Source organism: Passer domesticus, chromosome 35, assembly GCF_036417665.1.
Source record: "Passer domesticus isolate bPasDom1 chromosome 35, bPasDom1.hap1, whole genome shotgun sequence".
Taxonomy (NCBI): domain Eukaryota; kingdom Metazoa; phylum Chordata; class Aves; order Passeriformes; family Passeridae; genus Passer; species Passer domesticus.
This window is the reverse complement of record NC_087508.1, coordinates 758,433-783,576: the sequence shown is the minus strand read 5'-3', so window position 1 is coordinate 783,576 and position 25,144 is coordinate 758,433. Positions and strand designations below refer to the sequence as shown.

At 59.2% G+C, this 25,144-nt stretch overlaps 2 protein-coding genes and 1 long non-coding RNA gene across 13 annotated transcripts in view; 2 read left to right on the top strand and 1 right to left on the bottom strand.

Annotated features, from left to right (window-relative positions):
- Window positions 1-559: 559 nt before the first annotated feature.
- On the bottom strand, window positions 560-6,855 carry SNRPD2 (small nuclear ribonucleoprotein D2 polypeptide). Of its 11 annotated transcripts, none has more exons than XM_064402164.1 (5): window positions 6,775-6,855; window positions 5,042-5,221; window positions 1,674-1,845; window positions 1,391-1,423; window positions 560-676 (listed from the first exon to the last, which is right to left on the bottom strand). In XM_064402164.1, coding segments are annotated over exons 1-4 (357 nt in total). In that variant the 5' UTR covers window positions 6,777-6,855; the 3' UTR covers window positions 560-676; window positions 1,391-1,420. The 11 variants fall into 11 exon arrangements, 8 of the variants coding, with proteins under 8 accessions (XP_064258234.1, XP_064258232.1, XP_064258235.1 ...); XM_064402162.1 differs by having other exon boundaries at window positions 560-718; window positions 1,401-1,423; XM_064402165.1 differs by having other exon boundaries at window positions 1,391-1,466; window positions 1,717-1,845.
- LOC135288756 (hypoxia-inducible factor 3-alpha-like) overlaps window positions 6,775-25,144 on the top strand; it is a 23,071-nt gene continuing 4,701 nt past the window's right edge. Inside the window, 11 exon segments of the mRNA XM_064402149.1 lie at window positions 6,775-6,882; window positions 12,754-12,828; window positions 12,919-13,117; window positions 17,147-17,226; window positions 17,228-17,287; window positions 18,522-18,536; window positions 18,538-18,561; window positions 18,563-18,608; window positions 19,628-19,741; window positions 23,587-23,731; window positions 24,644-24,774. Coding sequence (XP_064258219.1) covers window positions 6,775-6,882; window positions 12,754-12,828; window positions 12,919-13,117; window positions 17,147-17,226; window positions 17,228-17,287; window positions 18,522-18,536; window positions 18,538-18,561; window positions 18,563-18,608; window positions 19,628-19,741; window positions 23,587-23,731; window positions 24,644-24,774 — 997 coding nt within the window.
- On the top strand, window positions 21,432-23,344 carry LOC135288819 (uncharacterized). Its single transcript, XR_010351730.1, has 3 exons — window positions 21,432-21,507; window positions 22,568-22,674; window positions 23,305-23,344. It is a non-coding gene; the product is annotated as an uncharacterized LOC135288819 (long non-coding RNA).

The window sequence follows — 25,144 nt, the reverse complement described above, 5'->3', positions numbered from 1 at the left end:
CCCCCCCCAAAACCCCAAAATTCCCCCCCAAAACCCCATAATTCCTCCAAAATCTCCCCAAAACCACCGAAATCCACCCAAAAAAAACCCAAAATCCCCCCAAAAAACCCCAGAAAATCCCAAAATCCGGCCGGGAATGGGGAGGGTGGGGATTTGGGGAGGGGTCCTGGGGGGGATTTGGGGGGATCCAGAGGGGTTTGGAAAGTTCCAGAAGGTTCCAGGGGGTCGCTGTGGGAGGGTTCCGGAAGGTTCTGGGATGGTTCTGGAAGGTTCCTGGGGCGTCTGGGAGGGTTCTGGAAGGTTCCGGAAGGTTCTGGAAAGTTCCAGGGGGGGAATCTGGGATGGTTCTGGAAGGTTCTGGAAGATTCCTGGGGGATCTGGGAAGGTTCTGGAAGGTTCCATGGGGATCTGGGAAGGTTCTGGAAGGTTCCATGGGGATTCTGGGATGGTTCTGGAAGGTTCCGGAAGGTCCCATGGGGATCTGGGAAGGTTCTGGAAGGTTCCATGGGGATTCTGGGATGGTTCTGGAAGGTTCCAGAAGGTTCCATGGGGATCTGGGAAGGTTCTGGAAGGTTCCATGGGGATCTGGGAAGGTTCTGGAAGGTTCCATGGGGATTCTGGGATGGTTCTGGAAGGTTCCGGAAGGTTCCATGGGGATCTGGGAAGGTTCTGGAAGGTTCCATGGGGATTCTGGGATGGTTCTGGAAGGTTCCGGAAGGTTCCATGGGGAATCTGGGAAGGTTCTGGAAGGTTCCATGGGGATTCTGGGATGGTTCCGGAAGGATCCAGAGGATGTTCCCATCACGAATTCTCTACTTGCCGGTGATGAGGGGGCTGCCCTGGGATGGTTCCGGAAGGTTCTGGAAGGTTCCAGGGGAATCTGGGAAGGTTCCGGAAGGTTCCATGGATTCCCTATTTGCCCGCGATGAGGGGGTTGCGCAGCACGACGATGACGGAGCCGCTCTGGGGAAGGTTCCGGAAGGTTCCAGGGGGATCTGGGATGATTCCAGAAGGTTCCAGAAGGTTCCATGGATTCCCTATTTGCCCGCGATGAGGGGGTTGTGCAGCACGACGATGACGGAGCTGCTCTGGGGAAGGTTCCGGAAGGTTCCAGGGGGATCTGGGATGATTCCAGAAGGTTCCAGAAGGTTCCATGGATTCCCTATTTGCCCGCGATGAGGGGGTTGTGCAGCACGACGATGACGGAGCTGCTCTGGGGAAGGTTCTGGAAGGTTCTGGGGGCTCTGGAAGGTTCTGGAAGGTTCCAGGGGATGTTCCCATCAGGAATCCCCTACTTCCCGGCGATGAGGGGGTTGCGCAGCACCACGATGACGGAGCTGCTCTGGAGGATCTGGGAGGGTTCTGGAAGGTTCCATGAGGCTCTGGGAAGGTTCCGGAAGGTTCCAGGGATGCCCATCCCCTACTTCCCGGCGATGAGGGGGTTGCGCAGCACGACGATGACGGAGCCGCTCTGGGGAAGGTTCTGGAAGGTTCCAGGGGGCTCTGGGATGGTTCTGGAAGGTTCCGGAAGGTTCCATGGATTCCCTATTTGCCCGCGATGAGGGGGTTGCGCAGCACCACGATGACGGAGCTGCTCTGGGGAAGGTTCTGGAAGGTTCCAGGGGGATCTGGGATGATTCCAGAAGCTTCCAGAAGGTTCCATGGATTCCCTATTTGCCCGCGATGAGGGGGTTGCGCAGCACAACGATGACGGAGTCTCCGCGCAGGAACATCTTGGAGATGTAGCGGTCCTTGTTGACCGGCTTGGATTTCTTCTTGCCTTTGCCGCTCTTGGGCACCTCCGTCCACATCTCCTTGACGTTCTCCAGCACCATGTTACAGTGCCTGGGGGGAAAAACAATGGGGTTTTGGGGGGAAAAATGGGGTTTGGGGAAAAAAATGGGGGTTTGGGGTCAGGAAATGGAGTTTGGGGGGAAAAACCATGGGATTTTGGGGAAAAAAAATGGGGGTTTGGGGTCAGGAAATGGAGTTTGGGCGGGAAAAATGGGATTTTGGTGGGAAAAATGGGATTTTGGGGAAAAAAAATGGGGGTTTGGGGTCAGGAAATGGAGTTTGGGGGGAAAAACCCTGGGATTTTGGGGAAAAAAAATGGGATTTTGGGGAAAAAAAATGGGGGTTTGGGGTCAGGAAATGGACTTTGGGGGGGAAAAATGGGATTTTGGTGGGAAAAATGGGATTTTGGGGAAAAAAAATGGGGGTTTGGGGTCAGGAAATGGAGTTTGGGGGGGAAAAATGGGATTTTGGGGAAAAAAATGGGGGTTTGGGGTCAGGAAATGGAGTTTGGGGGGGAAAAATGGGGATTTGGGGAAAAAAATGGGGGTTTGGGGTCAGGAAATGGAGTTTGGGGGGGAAAATGGGGATTTGGGGAAAAAAATGGGGGTTTGGGGTCAGGAAATGGAGTTTGGGGGGGAAAAATGGGGATTTGGGGAAAAAAATGGGGGTTTGGGGTCAGGAAATGGAGTTTGGGGGGGAAAAATGGGATTTTGGTGGGAAAAATGGGATTTTGGGGAAAAAAAATGGGGGTTTGGGGTCAGGAAATGGAGTTTGGGGCGGGGGAAATGGGATTGTGGTGGGAAAAATGGGGATTTTGGGGAAAAACATGGGGTTTTGGGATCAGGAAATGGAGTTTATGGGGGAAATGGGGATTTTGGGAAAAAAAAAAAGGGGGTTTTGGGGGGAATCAACAGGATTTTGGGAAAAAAATGGGGTTTTTTGTGGGGGAAAATGGGATTTTTGGAGGAAAAAAGGGATTTTGGGGGGAAAAAATGGGAATTCTTTGGGGAAAATGGGAATTTTGAGAAAAAAAGGGATTTTGGTAGGGAAGAAATGGGATTTTGGGGGGATAAATGGGATGATGGGAAAAAAAGGGATTTTGGGGGGAAAATGGGATCTTGGGGGAAAAAATGGGGATTTGGGGAGAAAGATGGGATTTCTGGGGAAAAAATGGGATTTTGGGGGGAAAAAAGAGGATCTGCTGAAGGCCCAGGGGAACCCATGAGGACACCGAGCTGAACTTGGGAGGACTGAGACCACCATGGGGACAACATGGGGACACTGTGGTGACACTGAGGTGACACTGAGGACACCACGGGGACATCATAGGGACCGTGGTGACACTCTGGGGACCCTGGGGACAGCTTGGGGACACTGAAAACCCCAGAGATGAATCTGCTGAAGGCCCAGGAGAACCCATGAGGACACCGAGCTGACCTTCTAAGAACCGTGGTGACCCTGGGGACACCATGGGGACACTGTGGTGACACTGAGGACACCTTGGGGACATCATAGGGACCCTGGGGACAGCTTGGGGACACTGAAAACCCCGGAGATGAATCTGCTGAAGGCCCAGGGGAACCCATGAGGACACCGAGCTGAACTTGGGAGAACCGTGGTGACCATGGGGACACTGTGGTGACACTGAGGACACCTTGGGGACATCATAGGGACCCTGGTGACACCTTGGGGACACTGAAAACCCCAGAGATGAATCTGCTGAAGGCCCAGGGGAACCCATGAGGACACCGAGCTGAACCTGGGAGAACTGAGACCGCCATGGGGACACTGAGAACACCATGGGGACATCATAGGGAGCCAGGTGACACTCTGGGGACCCTGGGGACACCTCGGGGACATTGAAAACCCTGGGGATGAATCTGCTGAAGGCCCAGGGGAACCCTGATGACACCGAGCTGAACTTGGGAGAACTGAGACCGCCATGGGGACATCATGGGGACATGATGACACCACGGGGACACTGTGGTGACCCTGGGGACACCTTGGGGACACCTCGGGGACATCACAGGGATCCTGGTGACACCTTGGGGACACTGAAAACCCCGGAGATGAATCTGCTGAAGGCCCAGGGGAACCCAAGATGACACTGAGCTGAACCTGGGAGAACCATGGTGACCCTGGGGACACCGAGGGGACACCGAGGACACCATGGCGACACTGTGGTGACCCTGGTGACACCTTGGGGACACCCTGGGGACACTGAAAACCCTGGAGATGAATCTGCTGAAGGCCCAGGGGAACCCTTGATGACACCGAGCTGAACTTGGGAGAACCATGGTGACCTTCAGGACACCATGGGGACACTGAGAACACCATGGGGACATCATAAGGACCCTGGTGACACCTTGGTGACACCTTGGGGACATTGAAGACCCCGGAGATGAATCTGCTGAAGGCCCAGGGGAGCCCATGATGACACCGAGGTGAACTTGGGGGAACTGAGAGCACCATGGGGACACCATGAGGACACCACGGGGACACTGTGGTGACCCTGGGGACACCTTGGGGACATCTTGGGGACATCATAGGGACCTTGGTGACACCTTGGTGACACCTTGGGGACATTGAAAACCCTGGAGATGAATCTGCTGAAGGCCCAGGGGAACCCTGATGACACCGAGCTGAACTTGGGGGAACTGAGACCACCATGGGGACACCTTGGGGACATCATGGGGACATGATAACACCACAGGGAAACTGTGGTGACCCTGGTGACACCTTGGGGACATTGAAAACCCCGGAGATGAATCTGCTGAAGGCCATGGGGAACCCCATGATGACACCGAGCTGAACCTGGGAGAACCGTGGTGACCCTGGGGACACCGAGGGGACACTGAGAACACCTCGGGGACATCATAGGGACCTTGGTGACACCTTGGGGACACCTTGGGGACACTGAAAACCCTGGAGATGAATCTGCTGAAGGCCCAGGGGAACCCAAGATGACACTGAGCTGAACTTGGGAGAACTGAGAGCACCTTGGGGACACCTTGGGGACATGATAACACCACGGGGACACTGTGGTGACCCTGGGGACACCTTGGGGACACTGAAAACCCCGGAGATGAATCTGCTCAAGGCCATGGGGAACCCCATGATGACACCGAGCTGAACTTGGGAGAACCGTGGTGACTCTGGGGACACCATGGGGACATGATGACACCACGGGGACACTGTGGTGACGCAGGTGACACCTTGGGGACACCCTGGGGACACGGGGCCGCACCTGTCGAAGGCCTTGACGCGGCCCAGCAGCTTCTTGTTGTTGCGGCAGTTGATGAGCACCTGCGTGTTGTTCTTGACGCTCTGCGTCAGCACCGACAGCGGGCCCGTGTTGAACTCCTCCTCCTCGCGCTTCTGCAGCTCCTCGGGCGTCATCTCGCTCTTGGGCTTGTTCAGCAGGCTCCTGGGGACACCAGGGGGACATTGGGGACATCACAGGGACATCAGGATAGCATGGGGACATCATGGAAATAAGGGGGACATCAAAGGAACACGGGGACAAGGGGACATGAGAACGTTTCTGCAGCTCCTCAGGCGTCATCTCGCTCCTGGGCTTGTTCAGCAGCTCCTGGGGACACCAGGGGGACATTGGGGACATCACAGGGACATCAGGATACCACGGGGACATCACGGAAATAAGGGGGACACCAAAGGAACACGGGGACATGAGAACGTTTCTGCAGCTCCTCGGGCGTCATCTCGCTCTTGGGCTGGTTCAGCAGCTCCTGGGGACACCAGGGGGACATTGGGGACATCACAGGGACATCAGGATACCACGGGGACATCACGGAAATAAGGGGGACACCAAAGGAACACGGGGACATGAGAACGTTTCTGCAGCTCCTCGGGCGTCATCTCGCTCTTGGGCTTGTTCAGCAGCTCCTGGGGACAGTGGGGACACCACGGGGACATTGGGGACATCGTGGGGACATCAGGATAGCATGGGGACATCACAGGGGCATGGAGAGACCACGGGGACATCACAGAAACCAGGGGGACATCAAAGGAACACGGGGACATGAGAACGTTTCTGCAGCTCCTCGGGCGTCATCTCGCTCTTGGGCTTGTTCAGCAGCTCCTGGGGACAGTGGGGACATTGGGAACATCACAGGGACATTGGGGACATCGTGGGGACATCAGGATACCAGGGGGACATCACAGGGACATGGAGAGACCATGGGGACATCAAAGGAACACGGGGACACGGAGATGGTTCTTGGGGTCATCTTGCTCTTGGGGTCGTTCAGCAGCTCCTGGGGACATTGGGGACATCACGGGGACATTGGGGACATCGTGGGGACATGGAGAGACCATGGGGACATCAGGATAGCATGGGGACATCACAGGAACACGGGGACACAGAGATGGTTCTTGGGGTCATCTCGCTCCTGGGGTCGTTCAGCAGCTCCTGGGGACACCAGGGGGACATTGGGGACATCACAGGGACATCAAGGGGACGCCTGGCTCCTGCAGACGGGGACAGGGCAGGGCAGGATGGGGACGGGGACAGGTTTGGGGACACCGGGACAGGGATGGGGACACCGGGATGGGTTTGGGGACAAGAAGACAGATCTGGGGACACCGGACAGGGGACACCGGGACAGGTTTGGGGACACCGGAAAAGGTCTGGGGACAGGTTTGGGGACACCGGGACCGGTTTGGGGACACGGGGACAGGGCCAGCACGGCGACAAAACCAGGCCCAGGCCCAGGCCCAGGCCCAGGCCCAGGCCCAGGCCCGGCCCGGTCCGACCCGCTCCGTGTCCCCCCGTTCCCCCACTCCCCAGTTCCGCCTCTCCGCGGTTCCCCCCGCTCCCCCTCCCCTCCCGGCCCTCCCGCCGCTCCCCGTTCCGGTTCTCCCCCCGTTTCCCCCCGGTTTTGTCGCGTTTTTGCCCCGTTTTGTCCCGTTTTTGCCCCGTTTTTCCCGGTTTCTGCCCCGTTTCCCCGCCGCTCTCACATGGCTGCCGCTCTGCCGCTCCCGCCGCTGCCGCTGCGCTTCCGGGGCACGGCCTGGGCGGAGCCACTTCCGGGTCGCGGCGAGGGGGGCGGCCAATGGGAGCGCGAAGTGGGCGTGGCTACAGCGGAGTGGGCGTGGTCTCGGCAAGGGGCGGGGTCTCGGGGGGTTTGGGGGTCCCGGGGGGAATTTGGGGGAACCCGGGGGGGAATTTGGGGAATTCGGGGGGGTTTGGGGGTCCCAGAGGGGATTTTTGGGGTCCTAGAGGGGAATTTGGGGGTCTCGGGGGGGAATTTGGGGGAATTCAGGGGAATTTTGGGGGTCCCAGAGGGGAATTTGGGGGAATCCGGGGGGGTTTGGGGATTCCAGGGGGGAATTTGGGGGAATTCAGGGGATTTTGGGGGGTCCTACAGGGAAATTTGGGGGAATCAGCGGGGGTTTGAGGCTCCCAGGGGGGTTTTGGGGTCCCAGAGGGGAATTTGGGGAAATTTTGGGGGGTTTTGGGGGTCCTAGAGGGAAATTTGGGGGAACCCGGGGGAATTTTGGGGCTCCCAGAGTGAAATTTGGGGGTCCCAGGGGGGAATTTGGGAGTGCCGGGGGAGATTTGGGGGAATTCAGGGGAATTTTTGGGGTCCCAGAGGGAAATTTGGGTGAATTCAGGGGGATTTTGGGGTTCCTAGGTGGATTCTGGGGGGGTCCCAGAGAGGATTTGGGGATAATTTGAGGAATTTTGGGGTTCCTAGGTGGATTTGGGGGCGTTCCAGAGGGATTTTGGGGGGTCTCAGAGGGAATTTTGGGGCATTTGGGGAGATTTTGGGGTCCCAGAGGGGATTTGGGGATAATTTGAGAAGTTTGGGGGATCCCAGAGGGGATTTGGGGATAATTTGAGGGATTTTGGGGTCCCAGAGGGGATTTGGGGACAATTTGAGGGATTTGGGGGGGTCCCAGAGGGGATTTGGGGATAATTTGAGGGATTCTGGGGGTAATTTGAGGGATTTTGGGGGGTCCCAGGGGAATTTGGGGGGTCCCAGAGGGGATTTGGGGATAATTTGAGGGATTTTGGGGGGTCTCAAAGGGAATTTTGGGGGAATTTTGGGGGGTCCCAGAGGGGATTTGGGGTAATTTGGGGAATTTTGGGGGGTCCCAGAGGGGATTTGGGGACAATTTGAGGGATTTTGGGGGTCCCAGGGGATTTTAGGGGAATTTTGGGGGGTCCCAGAGGGGATTTGGGGGTAATTTGAGGGATTTGGGGGGTCCCAAGGGATTTTGGGGTCCCAGAGGGGATTTGGGGACAATTTGAAGGATTTTGGGGATAATTTGGGGGACTTTGGGGGGTCTCAAAGGGAATTTCGGGGGTCGCGGGGGGCGTGGCCGGCGCTTTGTGGGCGTGGCCTCAGGGGCAGCGGGTGACACGTGCCCAAGGGGGCGTGGCCAAAGAATGAGCGGGACATTTTGTTCCCGAGTGGGCGTGGCCGTGCCCAGGTGAGGGGGCGTGGCCAGGAGCAGACCACGCCCACAAATGAGGGCGTGTGCTCCAGGGGCGTGGCCAAGAAGTGGGCGTGGCCTATTAAACGCGTGTGGCATAAGGGGGCTGCATCCAAAAGTGGGCGTGGTCCCCAGAAGGGGCGTGTCCCACCGGCGGGGCCGTTCCAACCTGGTATTTAAATGAGGGGCGTGGTCCTGAAGGGGGCGTGGCCCTCCCTGAAGGGGCGTGTGCACAAGGGGGCGTGTCCCGTGCCGGCATTTCGGGGCGGGGGCGTGTCCCTGGGGGGGGTGTGTGAGCGGGGGGCGTGTCCCTGGGGGGCGTGTCCCTGTGGGGGCGTGGCCCTGAGGGGGCGTGTCCGGGGAGGGGGCGTGTCCGGGGAGGGGGCGTGTCCGGGGAGGGGGCGTGTCCGGGGAGGGGGTCGGCGGTGGGAGCGGAGGGCGCGGCAGCGGCGCCATGGACGGGCGGCCCGGGCCGAGGTACGGGGGGGGGCGCGCCGCTTTTGGGGAGGGGTCGCGGGGCTGCGACCCCCGGGGGGGGCCTGGGGGGGGTCAGCGGGAACGGGGGGGGGGCCGGGAATGAGACCCCCGGGGGGGGCGGGGTCCGGAATTGAGACCCCCAAGAGGGGCGGGGTCCGGGATTGAGACCCCCGAGAGGGGCGGGACTCGGTTTGGGGAGGGGTCCCGGGGCTGGAATTGCTGGGGAGGGGTCCCGGAGCGACTACAGGGGGGGCGGGGTCCGGAGTTGAGACCCCCAAGAGGGGCGGGGTCCGGTTCTGGGACCCCCGAGAGGGGCGGGGTCCGCCCCCAGGGCGGGGGTCCCGCGGTTGGGACCCTCGGGGGGGGCGGGACTCGGTTTTGGGGGGGTCCCGGGGCTGGAATTGCTGGGGGGGGTCCCAGAGTGACCCCCAAGAGGGGCGGGGTCCTGTTTTGGGGGGGTCCTGGGGCTGGAATTGCTGGGGGGGGGTCCCGGAGCGGCCAAAGGGGGGCGGGGTCCTGTTTTGGGGGGGGGGTCCCGGGGCTGGAATTGCTGGGGGGGGGTCCCGGAGCCGCCACCGGGGGGGCGGGGTCCGGTCTGGGACCCCCGAGAGGGGCGGGACTCGTTTTGGGGGGGGTCCCGGCTGTTTTGGGGGGTCCCGAGACCCCCGGAAGGGGCGGGGTCGGTCCCGGGGGGGTCCCGGGAATGGGACCCCCGGGGGGGGGCGGGGCCCGGTTGATTTGGGGGGTCCCGGGGCAGGAATTTTGGGGAGGGGGAGGCGGGATCCGCCCCCCTTTGGGGGTCCCAGTTAGAGCCTGGTACTGGGACCAGTTAGTGCCCTGTACTGGTCCCAGTTAGAGCCTAGTACTGGCACCAGTTAGAGCCTAGTACTGGGACCAGTTAGAGCCTGGTACTGGGACCAGTTAATGTCTTGTACTGGTCCCAATCAGAGCCTGGTACCGGGACCAGTTAGCGACTGGTACTGGGACCAGTTAGAGACTCGTACTAGGACCAGTTAGTGCCCTGTACTGGGACCAGTTAGTGTCTTTTACTGGTCCCAGTTTTCATTGTGTACTGGTCCCAGTTAGTGCCCGGTACTGTTCCCAGTTTGCTCCCTGTACTGGGCCCAGTTAGTGCCCTGCACTGGTCCCAGTTAGTGCCTGGTACTGGTCTGTACTGGTCCCAGTTAGTGCCCGGTACTGGTCCCAGTTTGCGCCCTGTACTGGTCCCAGTTTGTGCCCTGTACTGGTCCCAGTTAGTGCCTGGTACTGGTCCCAGTCTGCACCCTGTACTGGTCTGTGCTGGTCCCAGTTTGTGCCCTGCGCTGGTCCCAGTTAGTGCCCGGTACTGGTCCCAGTTTGTGCCCTGTGCTGGTCCCAGTTTGCGCCCTGTACTGGTCCCAGTTAGTGCCTGGTACTGGTCTGTACTGGTCCCAGTTTGTGCCCTGCGCTGGTCCCAGTTTGCACCTTGTACTTTCCCAGTTTGTACCGTGTACTGGTCCCAGTTTGTGCCATGCACTGGTCCCAGTCTGCACCCTGTACTGGTCCCAGTTTGCACCTTGTACTTTCCCAGTTAGTGCCCTGTACTGGTCCCAGTTTGTGCCCTGTACTGGTCTGTACTGGTCCCAGTTTGCGCCCTGCACTGGTCCCAGTTAACACCCTGTACTGGTCCCAGTTTGTGCCCGGTCCCACTCCGGCGCTGCTCCCAGTCCCGATCCGCCCATCGCCGTGCATCCCCGCCCCCCTCATTTGCATGAATCTCCATGCATTTGCATGGCCCCGCCCCCCGAGCTCCCCCGGCCGCGGCCCCCGGGCTTGGGGCCAGGAGCAGGAACGGGAACGGGAGCGGGGACGGGAACAGCGCGTCCCGGGCGCGGCACGTGCGCGGGCCCGGCACGGGAACACCGGGGGGACCGGGAAACACCGGGAGAAAATGGGGAAAAATGGGGAAAAACCGCCAAAAAACCGGGGGAAAACCGCCAAAAAACGGGGTGAAAAAGGGGGGAAAATGGGAGCGGGGCACGGGAACAGCGCGTCCCGGGCGCGGCACGTGCGCGGGCCCGGCACGGGAACACCGGGGGGACCGGGAAAAACCGGGAAAACCGGGAAAAACCGGGAAACCGGGAAAAAATGGGAAAACCGGGAAAAATGGGAAAAAATGGGGAAAAACCGCCAAAAAATGGGAAAAAACCGTGAAAAAAACGGGGGGAAAATGGGAGCGGGGCACAGGAACAGCGCGTCCCGGGCGCGGCACGTGCGCGGCCCCGGCACGGGAACACCGGGGGGAACCGGGAAAAACCGGGAAAACCGGGAAAAAATGGGAAAAAAACCGCCAAAAAATGGGAATAATCCGGCAAAAAAATGGGGAAAACCGCGAAAAAATGGGGAAAAACGGGGGAAAATGGGAACAGGGAATGGGAACAGCGCGTCCCGGGCGCGGCACGTGCACGGCCCCACGGCACGGAAAAACCTCGGGAATTCGGGAAAAACCGGGGAAAAAAATGGGAAAAAGTGGGGGAAAAGTGTGAAAAAATGGGGGGAAAAGGGGGGAAAAATGGGAATATGGGATGGTGGGAACGCGAGAGAATGGAAAGACGCGGGAATTCATGGGGAAAATGGGAAATCCTGGGAAAATGGGGAGAAACGGCGAAAAAATGGGGGAAAACTGTGAAAAAATGGGGAAAAAAGTGAAAAAATGGGGAAAAACTGAATAAAAAAAGGGGGAAAATGGGAGAAAATGGGGGGAAATGGAAATGTGGGGTGGTGGGAACACAAGAGAATGGGAAGACACGGGAATTCCTGGGGAAAACGGGAAATCCTGGAAAAATGGGGAAAACCATGAGAAAATGGGGAAAATTGGGGGGGAAAACAGGGAAAAATGGGGAAAAATTGGGGGGAAACAGGGAAAAATGGGGGAAATTAGGGAAAAATGGGGATATGGGATGGTGGGAACAGACAGGAAGTCATGGAAAAACCTGGGAAAATGGGAAATCCTGGGAAAACAGGGAGAAACGGTGAAAAAATGGGGGAAATGGTGAGAAAATGGAAAAAATAGGGGGGAAATGGGGGAAATTGGGGAAAAATGGGGGAAAATATTGGAGAAAATGGGAAAAAATGGGATGGTGGGAACATAAACGGGAATGGCACCAGAAGGGAAATCATGGGGAAATGGGAAATCTGGGAAAAATCACCAAAAAATGGGGGAAAACAGTGGAAAAAATGGGAAAAATTTGAGATATGGGATAGTGGGCACACGTGAATGGGGAGAAATTGTGGGAAAATGTGGAAAAATGGGAAATTGTGGAAAAAACGGGGGGGGGAAAATGGGAATATGGGATGGTGGGAGCACATGGGAACGTGGGATTTTGGTTCTACAGGGGGGTTTGGGGTTCAGTTTGGGGATTTGGGGATTTTTGGGGTATAAAGGGAGGATTTTGGGGGTCACTTTGGGGATTTTTGGGTTCAGTTTGGGGTTTTTGGGGTATAAAGGGAGGATTTTGGTGTTCACTTTGGGGTTTTTGGGGTTCAGTTTGGGGGTTTTGGGTTCTTTTGGGGTATAAAGGGCGGATTTTGGAGGTTCTTTTTGGATTTTTTCTTGATTTTTGGTGTATGAAGGGGGGATTTTGGGGTCTCATTTTCGGGGTGCCCCCCAGGCCGACCCCCGAGGGTCGCGCGGGAGCGCTCCCGGGATGGGGTGGGGTTCACTGGGGGATGTTTTGAGGTATAAAGGGGAGAGTTTTGGGGTTGTTTTGGGGGTTTTTAGGTTCAGTTGGGGGATTTTTTGATTTTTTGGTGTATGAAGGGGGGATTTTGGGGTCTCAATTTCGGGGTGCCCCCCAGGCCGACCCCCGAGGGTCGCCGGGAGCGCTCCCGGGACGGAGGTGTGGGGTTCACTGGGGGATGTTTTTGGGTATAAAGAGGGTTTTTTGGGGGTTCTTTTTGGGGTTTTTTGTGGTTCTTTTTGGGGGTTTTTGGTGCATGAAGGGGGAATTTTGGGGTCTCAATTTCGGGGTGCGCCCCCAGGCCGACCCCGAGGGCCGCCGGGAGCGCTCCTGGGACGGGGGTGGGGTTCACTGGGGGACGTTTTGGAGGAATCCAGTGAGGTTTTCTGTATACAGGGGGGATTTTGGTGCTCAGTTTGGGGATTTGTGGGGTTTTTGGGGGTCTCATTTTCGGGGTGCCCCCCAGGCCGACCCCCGAGGGGCCGCCGGGAGCGCTCCCGGGACGCCGCCCAGGTGCCGGCGCAGAGCCGCGAGGCCGAGGGTGTTTCGGGCAGCTGGCGCTGGCGCTGCCCCTTCGCGCCGCGGCGTCAGCGCCCACCTGGACAAAGCGTCCATCATGCGCCTGACCATCAGCTACCTGCGCGTGCAGCGCCTGCTGGCCGCGGGTCAGCCACCCCCCGAACCCTCAAAAAACACCCGGGACCCCAAAACCCACCGGGAAGCCCCCAAATCCCCGCTGGAAGCAGCCCCCAAATCCATCGGGAAACTCCCCGAGATCCACCAGGATCCCATCCCCAAATCCTCATCAGGAGCACCCCCAAATCCTCATCAGGACCCCCCAAATCCTCATTGGGACCCCCCACACAAAACCTTACCGAGGACCCCCAGATTCATAGGGACCCCAAAATCCCCCCCAAATCCCCGTAGGAAACCCCAAATCCATCGGGAACCCTCCCAGAGCCACCAGGATCCCCACCCCAAATCCTCATCAGGAGCACCCCCAAATCCTCATCAGGACCCCCCAAATCCTCATTGGGACCTCCCCACAAAACCTTACCGGGACCCCCAGATTCATAGGGACCCCAAAATCCCCCCCAAATCCCCGTAGGAAACCCCAAATCCATCGGGAACCCTCCCAGAGCCACCAGGATCCCACCCCCAAATCCACCCCCAAATCCTCATCGGGACCCCCCAAAAATCCTCATTGGGACTCCCAAATTCTTACCGGGACCCCCAGGTTCATCGGGACCCCAAAATCCCCCCCAAATCCCCGTAGGAAACCCCAAATCCATCGGGAACCCTCCCAGAGCCACCAGGATCCCACCCCCAAATCCACCCCAAAATGCTGATCAGGAACACCCCAAATCCTCATCGGGACCCCCCCAAAAATCCTCATTGGGACTCCCCAAAATTCTTACCGGGACCCCCAGGTTCATCGGGACCCCAAAATCCCCCCCCAAATCCCCGTAGGAAACCCCAAATCCACCGGGAACCCTCCCAGAGCCACCAGGATCACACCACCCAAATTCCACCCCAAAATCCTCATCAAGAACACCCCAGAACTCATCGAGAACACCCCCAAATCCTTACCGGGAACCCCAAATTCATCAGGACCCCAAAACTCATCGAGAACACCCCCAAATCCTTACCGGGAACCCCCCCAAATCCCTGCTGGAAGCAACCCCAAATCCATGGGGAACCGTCCCAGATCCACCAGGAACCCACCCCCAAAAATCCTCATTGGGACTCCCCCAAATCATTACCGGGACCCCAGATTCATAGGGACCCCCAAAATCCCCCCCAAATCCCCGTAGGAAACCCCAAATCCATCGGGAACCCTCCCAGAGCCACCAGGATCCCACCCCCAAATCCTCATCAGGAGCACCCCCAAATCCTCATCAGGACCCCCCAAATCCTCATTGGGACCCCCCACCAAAACCTTACCGGGACCCCCCAGATTCATAGGGACCCCCAAAATCCCCCCCCAAATCCCGTAGGAAACCCCAAAATCCATCGGGAACCCCTCCCAGAGCCACCCAGGATCACACCCCCAAATCCACCCCAAATCCTCATCGGGACCCCCCCAAAACCTCATCAAGAACACCCCTAAATTCTTACCGGGAACTCCAAATTCATCGGGACCAGCCAAAACCCACGGGAATCCCCCAAATCCCCACCCGGAGCCCCCCCAAACCCACCTGGACAAAGCGTCCATCGTGCGCCTGACCATCAGCTCCCTGCGCGTGCAGCGCCTGCTGGCCGCGGGTCAGCCACCTCCCCGAAACCCCCCGAACCCCAAAAAACACCCGGGACCCCAAAACCCACCGGGAACCCCCCCAAATCCCCGCTGGAAGCAGCCCCAATTCCATCGGAAACTCCCCGAGATCCACCAGGATCCCACCCCCAAATCCTCATCAGGAGCACCCCCAAATCCTCATCAGGACCCGCCCCAAATCCTCATTGGGACCCCCCAAATCATTACCAGGACCCCCAGATTCATAGGGACCATCACCAAACTCCCCCCCCAAATCCCCATAGGAAACCCAAATCCACCGGGAACCCTCCAGTGATCCACCAGGATCCCACCCCCAAATCCACCCCAAAATCCTGATCAGGAACACCCCAAATCCTCATCGGAACCCCCCAAAAATTCCTCATTGGGACCCCCCAAATCCTTACCGGGACCCCAGATTCATAGGGACCCCAAAATCCTCCCCCAAATCCCCGTAGGAAACCCCAAATCCACCGGGAACCCTCCCTCCCAGATCCACCAGGATCCCACCCCCAAATCCACCCCAAAATGCTGATCAGGAACACCCCAAACTCCTCATCGGACCCCCCAAAAATCCTCATTGGGACTCCCCAAATTCTTACCGGGAACCCCAAATTCATCGGGACCCCAAAATCCCCATAGGAAACCCCCAAATCCACTGGGAACACTCCCGAATCCACCAGGATCCCACCACCCAAATCTTCATCAGGAGCATCCCCAAATCCTCATTGGGACCCCCCCAAATCCTTACCGGGACCCCCGAGATTCATAGGGACCCCCAAAATCCTCCCCAAATCCCATAGGAAATCCCAAATCCACCGGGAACCCTCCCAGAGCCACCAGGATCACACCCCCAAATCCACCCCAAAATCCTCATCAAGAACACCCCAGAACTCATCGAGAACACCCCCAAATCCTTACCGGGAACCCCAAATTCATCAGGACCCCAAAACTCATCGAGAACACCCCCAAATCCTTACCGGGAACCCCACAAATCCCCGCTGGAAGCAACCCCAAATCCATGGGGAACCGTCCCAGATCCACCAGGAACCCACCCCCAAATCCTCATCAGGAACACCCCCAAAATCCTCATTGGGACCCCCCAAATCCTTACCGGGACCCCAGATTCATAGGACCGACCCCAAAATCCCCCCCAAATCCCCATAGGAAACCCCAAATCCATCGGGAACCCTCCCAGAGCCACCAGGATCCCACCCCCCAAATCCTCATCAGAACCCCCCAAAATCCTCATCGGGACCCCCCAAATCATTACCGGGACCCCCAGATTCATAGGGACCCCCAAAATCCCCCCAAATCCCCGTAGGAAACCCCAAATCCATCGGGAACCCCTCCCAGAGCCACCAGGATCACACCCCCCAAATCCACCCCAAAATCCTGATCAGGAACACCCCAAATCCTCATCGGACCCCCCAAAAATCCTCATTGGGACCCCCCAAATTCTTACCGGGACCCCCAGATTCATAGGGACCTCCAAAATCCCCCCCAAATCCCCATAGGAAACCCCAAATCCATCGGGAACCCTCCCAGATCCACCAGGATCCCACCCCCCAAATCCACCCCAAAATCCTCATCAAGAACACCCCAGAACTCATCGAGAACACCCCCAAATCCCTTACCGGGAACCCCAAATTCATCGGGACCCCAAAATCTCCCGGGAACCCCAAAACCCACCGGAACCCCCCCAAATCCCCACTGAGAGTACCCCCAAATCCATCGGGAACCCTCCCAGATCCACCAGGATCCCACCCCCAAATCCACCCCAAATCCTCATCGGGACCACCAAAATCTCCCGGGAACCCCCCCCCAAATTCCCATGGGGACCCCCCAAATCCACCGGGAACCCCTCCCAGATCCACCAGGATCCCACCCCCAAATCCACAACCCAAATCCCCACCGGGACCCCCCAAATCCATCGGGAACCCCCAAAACCACCCTCAACCCCCCAAGCCCCCCGGCCCTTTTGGGGGTACCTCCTGACCCCCCCACCTTTCCGCGGACCCCCTGACGCCCCCAGACCCCTCCTCAGCCCCCCCCAGACACCCCCAGACCCCTTGAATCCCCCCCCAAGACCCCCCCAAAACCCTCCCCACGTGCCTTGATCATCCCAACCAAGGGGAGGGGCCGGTTTCCCCTCAATCCCCCAAGCCCCCCGACCCTTTTGGGGGACCCCCCGACCCCCCCCCCATTTCCGGGGACCCCCTGACGCCCCCAGACCCCTCTTCAGCCCCCCCAGACACCCCCAAAAGCCCCGCAAGACCCTCCCCAAGTGCCTCGATGGTCCCAGCCAAGGGGAGGGGCCGGGTTTATTCTTTCCCCCCCCAAGCCCCCCGACCCTTTTGGGGGTACCCCCCGACCCCCCCCCCATTTCCGGGGACCCCCTGACGCCCCCCGGGGCCCCCAGGCGCGTGGGCGGCGGCGGCGGCCGAGGCGGTGGACGGCTGCTACCTGCAGGCGCTGAGCGGCTTCGTGATGGTGCTGAGCGAGGGCGGGGGACATGATTTACCTGTCCGAGAACGTCAGCCGCCTGCTGGGGCTCAGCCAGGTGCGGGGGGGCCCAAATCCGCCGGGGGGGGACCCCAAATTCTGGCAGGATGAACCCCAAAATCTGGCGGGGGGGACCCCGAAATCTGGCGGGGGAGACTCAAAGAAAATCCCGTTGGAGCGGCCCCAAAATCTCTCGAGGAAGGGACAAAAATCTGCCTGGGGGGGGTGCCAAAAAATCTGCCGGGGGGACCCCAAAATTTGTCGGGGTGATCCCCAAAATCTGGCGGGGGGGGGACCCAAAAATCCGCCGAGGGGGACCCCGAAATCTGCCGGGGGAGACTCAAAAAAATCCCGTTGGAGCAGCCCCGAAATCTGTCAAGGAGGGGCCAAAAATCTGCCTGGGGGGGGGTCCCAAAAAATTTCCCGGGGGGGGGACCCTAAAAAATCTGCCGGGGGAGGACCCCAAATTCTGTCAGGATGAACCCCAAAATCTGGCGGGGGGGAGCCCTAAAATCTGGCGGGGGAGACTCAAAAAAAATCCCTTTGGAGCGGCCCCAAAATCTCTCAAGAAAGGGGTTAAAATCTGCCTGGGGTGAGACAAAATCTGCTAGGGGTGGGGCCCAGAATTTGCCGGGGTGAACCCCAAATTCTGTCAGGATGAACCCCAAAATCTGGCGGGGGGGACCCCGAAATCTGGCGGGGGAGACTCAAAAAAATCCCGTTGGAGCGGCCCCAAAATCTCTCAAGAAGGGGCCAAAATCTGTCCGGGGACATCTGAAAAATCTGCCTGGGGGGGGGCCCAAAAATCTGCCGGCGGGGGGGCCCCCAAATTCTGTCAGGATGAACCCCAAAATCTGGCAGGGGGGACCCCAAAAATTTGTCAGAGGGAGCCCCAAAATCTGGGGGGGGGGAGCCTCAAAAAATCCCGTTGGAGCGGCCCCAAAATCTCTCAAGGAGGGGCCAAAATCTGCCCGGGGGGGGGCCCCCAAAATCTGCCAGGGGGGACCCCCAAAATCTGCCTGGGGGGGACCCCAAATTCTGTCAGGATGAACCCCAAAATCTGGCGGGGGGGGCCCCAAAATCCTCTCAAGGAGGGGCTCCAAAAATTTGTTGGGGGGGGGGGGCTAAAATCTGTCAGGGGGGGGCTCAAAACTTTTTAGGGAGCCCCAAAAATCTTTTGGGGGTCCCCAAATTCTGCCTGGGGGGTCCCAAAGGTGGGGAGGGGTCCCCAAAATGCGGGGGGTGGTCCCTAAAGGTGGGGAGGGGTCCCCAAAACTCGGTGCCCCCCCCAGCTGGAGCTGATCGGCGCACAGCGTGTTCGACTTCGTGCACCCCCTGCGACCACGAGGAGCTGCAGGACGTGCTGAGCCCGCGGCAGGGTGAGACCCCTCCCCAAATTCACCCCCAAACCGCCCCTGAGACCCCTCCCCAAATTCAAACCAAACATCCCAAAAATACCCCCCAAAATATCCCAAAAATCCCCTCAAAAATACGCTCAAAATGCCCCAAATTCAGCCCAAAATCATCCCCGAGCCCGCGGCAGGGTGGGACCCCCTCCCCAAATTCAGCCCAAATTATCCCTGAGACCCCTCCCCAAATTCAGCCCAAATCACCCCCTGAGACCCCTCCCCAAATTCAAACCAAAAACCCCCAAATCACCCCAAAAATACCCCAAAAAATCCCTCCAAAAAATGCCCCAAATTCAGCCCAAAATCATCCCCGAGCCCGCGGCAGGGTGAGACCCCTCCCCAAATTCACCCCAAAAAATACTCTCCAAAATACCCCAAAAATCCTCTCAAAAATATACTCAAAATGCCCCAAATTCACCCCAAGATCACCCCCGAGGCCGCAGCAGGATGAGACCCCTCCCCAAATTCAGCCCAAATCACCCCCTGAGACCCCTCCCCAAATTCACCCCAAAAATACCCCCCAAAATACCCCCAAATCACCCCAAAAATCCCTCCAAAAATGCCCCAAAATCATCCCTGAGCCCGCGGCAGGGTGAGACCCCTCCCCAAATTCTCCTCTGACCCTCTGGGAGCTCCGGGACCCCCTCCCCAATTCCCGTGACCCCTCTCAAACCCCCCGAGACCCCTCCCCAATAGCGGGGGGCGTGGCTTTCCCCTGCCCATGAGGAGCCCCCAGACCCCCGGGACCCCCCAAAATCCGGCATCCCCCAACTCCTCTGACCCCCCTCGACCCTCCGAGACCCCCTCCCCCAATTCCCGTGACCCCCCCAAACTCCCCGAGACCCCCTCCCCAATAATGCGGGGCGTGGCTTTCCCTGCCCATGAGGAGCCCCCAGACCCCCGGGACCCCCCTGGGACCCCCCGCCAAACTCCGGGACCCCCGGGCCCCTCTGACCCCCCCTGACCCTTGGGCCCCCTCCCCAATTCAGGGGGTCCCCGGCGGCGGGGGGGAGCGCTCGGGCCGCAGTTTCTCGCGCTGCGCATGAAGAGCACCCTGAGCGGGCGCGGGCGCTGCCTCAACCTCAAAGCGGCCCTCCTGGAAGGTGGGGGGACACCGGGGGACATTTGGGGGACATTTGGGGACATTTGGGGACACCGGGGACATTGGGGACATTTGGGGACATCTGGGGATATTGGGGACGTTGGGGGGATTGGGGACACCGGGGACATTGGGGGACATTTGGGGACATTGGGGACATTTTAGGGACACAGGGGACATTGGGGACATTTGGGGACGCTGGGGACATCCTGGGGACACTGGGGACATTTGGGGACACCGGGGACATTGGGGACATTTGGGGACACTGGGGACATTTGGGACATCTGGGGACATTTGGGGACATCTGGGGACATTTGGGGGACACCGGGGACATTTGGGGACATTTGGGGACATCTGGGGACATTGGGGACATTTGGGGACACCGGGGACATTGGGGACATTTGGGGACACTGGGTGACATTTGGGGACATTTGGGGACATTTGGGGACATCCTGGGGGACATCCTGGGGACATTGGGGGACACTGGGGACATTGGGGACATTTGGGGACATTTGGGGGACATCTGGGGACATTGGGGACTTTGGGGGACATCCTGGGGACACTGGGGACACTGGGGACATTGGGGGGACATTTGGGGACATTTGGGGGACATTTGGGGACATCTGGGACATTGGGGACACTGGAGACATTGGGGACATTGGGGGACATTTGGGGGGATTGGGGACACTGGGGACATTGGGGACATTGGGGGACAATTTTGGGGGGCAGGGGGAGGTTTGGAATAAACCCCAAGGGGTTCCCTGGGGATTTTGGGGTAAGTCCTGAGCGGGTTTTTTTTGGATTTTTGGGCATTTTGGAGTAAATCCCAAGCGTTTTTTGGTGGATTTTTGGGGCATTTTTTGGGGTAAATCCCGAGCGGTTTTTGGGCATTTCTGGGTAAATCCCGAGCGGTTTTTTTGGGGGTGTTTTGGGCATTTTTTGGGTAAATCCCAAGCGGGTTTTTTGGGGTGTTTTGGGGTAAATCCCGAGGGTTTTTCTGTGGATTATTGGGATAAATCCCAAGAGGATTTTTGGGGCATTTTTGGGGTAAATCCCGAGCGTGCTTTTCTGGATTTTTGTGTAAATCTAGAGCGGTTTTTTCTGGATTTTTCTGGATTTTTGCTTAAATCCTGAGCCGTTTTTGGGGCACTTTTGGGGTAAATCCGAGCAGATTTTTTGTGGATTTTGCTGGATTTTTGTGTAAATCCCGAGCGGTTTTTTTCTGGATTTTTCTGGATTTTTGCTTAAATCCTGAGCCGTTTTTGGGGCACTTTTGGGGTAAATCCCGAGCGGTTTTTTTGTGGATTTTTCTGGATTTTTGTGTAAATCCCGAGCGTTTTTTCCTGGATTTTTCTGGATTTTTGCTTAAATCCTGAGCCGTTTTTGGGGCACTTTTGGGGTAAATCCCGAGCAGATTTTTTGTGGATTTTTCTGGATTTTTGTGTAAATCCCGAGCGTTTTTTGGGGCATTTTTTTGGGGTAAATCCCGGCGGGTTTTTTTTCTGTATTTCCGTGTAAATCCCGATCGTTTCCCGGGCATTTCCCGCTGATTCCCGCCCCCAACGCCCCCCGCCCAGGTGCTGCACTGCGCGGGGCACATGCGGACGTACGCGGGGGCGGGGGGCGGCGAGCCCCCCGCTGCGCTGCCTGGTGCTGATCTGCGAGGCCATCGCGCACACCCGGCGCCATCGAGCTCGAGGCGCCGCTGGGCTCGGGCACCGTGCTCACCCGCCACTCCATGGACATGAAGTTCACCTACTGCGACGACAGGTGAGACCCCCGGCACCCCCCCCGGGACCCCCACGGGACCCCCGGGATCTCCGGGTTCTGGGTTTGTTACACCCTGTAAAGATAGAACCCCAAATATCCCATTAATAACCCAAAATTCGGCACTTCTGGGCCCCAAAAATCCCCCAAATCCCCCAAAACCCAGCAGCCCCAGACCCCCGGGAACCCCTTGGGACCCCCCCCGGGACCCCCCGGGACCCCCCACGGGACCCCCGGGATCTCCGGGTTCTGGGTTTGTTACACCTGTAAAGATAGAACCCCAAAAGTCCCATTAATAACCCAAAATTCGGCACTTCTGGGCCCCCAAAATCCCACAAATCCCCCAAAACCCAGCAGCCCCAGACCCCCGGGACCCCCCCCGGGGACCCCCATGGGACCCCCCACGGGACCCCCACGGGAACGCCACGGGACCCTCGGGTTCTGGGTTTGTTGCACACCCTGTAAAGATAGAACCCCAAAAATCCCATAAATCCCCCAAAATTCAGCACCCCCACATTGTGAACCCTCACACTCCGAAATTCCCAAAAAAATCCCCAAAATCCCTCCCAAAACCTGGCGTCTCCCGGTGTTTTTGGGGTGCAGGATCGGGGAGGTGGCCGGGCACCCCCAGGATTTTGGGGTCACACCGAATATTGGGGTAATTCTCTGATGATTTTGGGGGTGCCGCGGTGTTTTTGGGGTGCAGGATCGGGGAGGGGGGCCGGGCACCCCAGGATTTTGGGGTCACACCGATATTGGGGTAACTCCCCGGTGTTTTTGGGGTGTCCCCCCCGGTGTTTTTGGGGGTGCAGGATCGGGGAGGTGGGCCGGGCACCCCCAGGATTTTGGGGTCACACCGATATTGGGGTGTCCCCCCGGTGTTTTTGGGGGTGCAGGATCGGGGAGGTGGCCGGGCACCCCAGGATTTTGGGGGTCACACCGATGTTGGGGTGTCCCCCCGGTGTTTTTTGGGGTGCAGGATCGGGGAGGGGGGCCGGGCACCCCCAGGATTTTGGGGTCAGAGCGATGTTGGGGTGTCCCCCCGGTGTTTTTTGGGGTGCAGGATCGGGGAGGTGGCCGGGTACCACCCCGAGGAGCTCCTGGGCTGTTCCCTCTACGAGTTCGTCCACGCGCTCGACTCCAACACCCTGAGCCGCAGCGTGCACACCCGTGAGTGCCCCCGACCCCAAAATGTCCGTGGGGAACCCCAAAACCCCCCCGGGGACCCCAAAAATGTCCGTGGGGAACCCGCAAAACCCCCCGGGGACCCCAAAAATGTCCATGGAGAACCCCAGAAACCCCCCGGGACCCCCAAAATATCTGTGGGGAACCTCAAAACCCCCCCGGGAACCCCAAAACCCCCTCGGGAACCCCAAAAGCCCCTCAGGAACCCCCAAAATCCACCTGAGAACCCCCCAAACCCTCTCGGGAACCCCAGAACCCACTCAAAAACCCCCAAAATTCCCTCAGGGATCCCAGAACCACCTCGGGGACCCCCAACCTCCCGCCGGGGGACCCCAAAATCCGCCTGAGGACCCCAAAATCCCCTCGGGAACCCCAAAATCTCCATGGGGAACCCCAAAATCCACCTGGGAACCCCAATATTCCTACGGGAAATGTGCTCTGCACCTGGAAATGCCAATTCTGGTGACCCCAATCCCCCCCGATGTCCCCAATCCCCCCAATGTCCCCAGTGTCCCCAATGTCCCCAATGTCCCCAATGTCCCCATGTCCCCAATGTCCCCAATGTCCCCATGTCCCCAATGTCCCCAATGTCCCCGATGTCCCCGATGTCCCCAGTGCTCAGCAAGGGCCAGGCTGTCACCAGCCAGTACCGGTTTCCTGTCCCCATGTCCCCATGTCCCCAATGTCCCCAATGTCCCCAATGTCCCCAATGTCCCCAATGTCCCCAATCCCCCTCGATGTCCCCGATGTCCCCAGTGCTCAGCAAGGGCCAGGCTGTCACCAGCCAGTACCGGTTCCTGTCCCCATGTCCCCAGTGTCCCCATGTCCCCCGATGTCCCCAATCCCCCCCGATGTCCCCAATGTCCCCAATGTCCCCAAATGTCCCCGTGTCCCCAGTGCTCAGCAAGGGCCAGGCTGTCACCAGCCAGTACCGGTTCCTGGCCAAGCGCGGGGGGTTCCTGTGGGCGCAGACCCAGGCCACCGTCATGGGCGGGGGGCGCGCGGCGCCCGAGGGCATCGTGTGCCTGCACTTCGTGCTCAGGTGGGGGACACCGGGGACACCGGGGGGACATGGGGGACATTGGGGACACCGGGGACACCGGGGGGACATGGAGACATTGGGGACACTGGGGACACTGGGGTCACTGGGGTGACACAGCCCCCAAGGGCATCGTGTGCCTGCACTTCGTGCTCAGGTGGGGGACACCGGGGACACCGGGGGACACTGGGGGGGCATGGGGACATTGGGGACACCGGGGGGGGATTGGGGACACTGGGGGCATTGGGGTCACTGGGGACATTGGGGGGATTGGGGACACTGGGGGGAATTGGGGACACTGGGGGGTATGGGGACATTGGGGGCATTGGGGACATTGGGGACACTGGGGACATTGGGGGTCACTGGGGACATTGGGGACATTGGGGTCACACAGCCCCTGAGGGCATCGTGTGCCTGCACTTCGTGCTCAGGTGGGGACACCGGGGGGGCATGGGGACATTGGGGTCATTGAGGGGACATTGGGGACAGCAGGGAAATTGGGAACACTGGGGAATTGGGGACACTGGGGACATCGGGGACATGGAGGGGGACGTTGGGGGAATTGGGACACTGGGGACACCGGGGGGATTTGGGACATTGAGGGGTCACAGGGGACACTGGGGAGGGGTCGCAGGGGACCCCAAAATCCCCCCCCGGGGACCCTCCAAGCCCCTCTTTGGGATGTGGGGACCCACAAAATCCCCCCCGGGGGACCCCCAAGCCCCTCTTTGGGATGTGGGGACCCCCCAAAATCCCCCTCTGGGACCCCCCCAAGCCCCTTTTTGGGGGGGGTGGGGACCCGCCCAAGCCCCTTTCTTTGGGATTGAGAACCCCCAAAAATCCCCCCCGGGGGGCCCCCCCCAAGCCCCTTTTTTGGGGGTGGTCCTCGCGCCTGACGCCCCCTCCCCCGCGCAGCCCGCGTGGAGCAGCGCGGCTGGTGCTGTCCCTGGAGCAGACCCAGGCGCCGCGATTTGGGGGAGGGGGGCGCCGCCCCGCCGCCCCCCGCCCCCCGCCCCCGCCGGACGCCGTGCTGGACCTGAGCCTCGGTGCGGACTGGGAAGGGACTGGGAGCCACTGGGGGGGATTTTGGGGGGGTTCTGGGGGGGGTTTTGGGGGTCTGGGGGGGGGTCCCGAGGGTCCTGGGGGGGGGGGGGTCCGGGGTGATTTTGGGGTTTTTTTGGGGGGGCTCCCAGGCGGTTTTTGTGGGGAGGTTCTGGGTTTATTTTGGTTTGTTTTTTTTTTTTTCGGGGATCCCGGGATAATTTGGGGACTTTTCCGGGGGTCTCACCCTCCTTTTCCCCCCCAGGCCTGGGGGTCCCGGGGGTCCCGGGGGTCCTGGGGTGGATTTAGGATTTTTTGGGTGGTTTTGGATGACTTTGGGGTCGTTTTTGTTGGTCCCGAGGGCAGTTTTTGGGG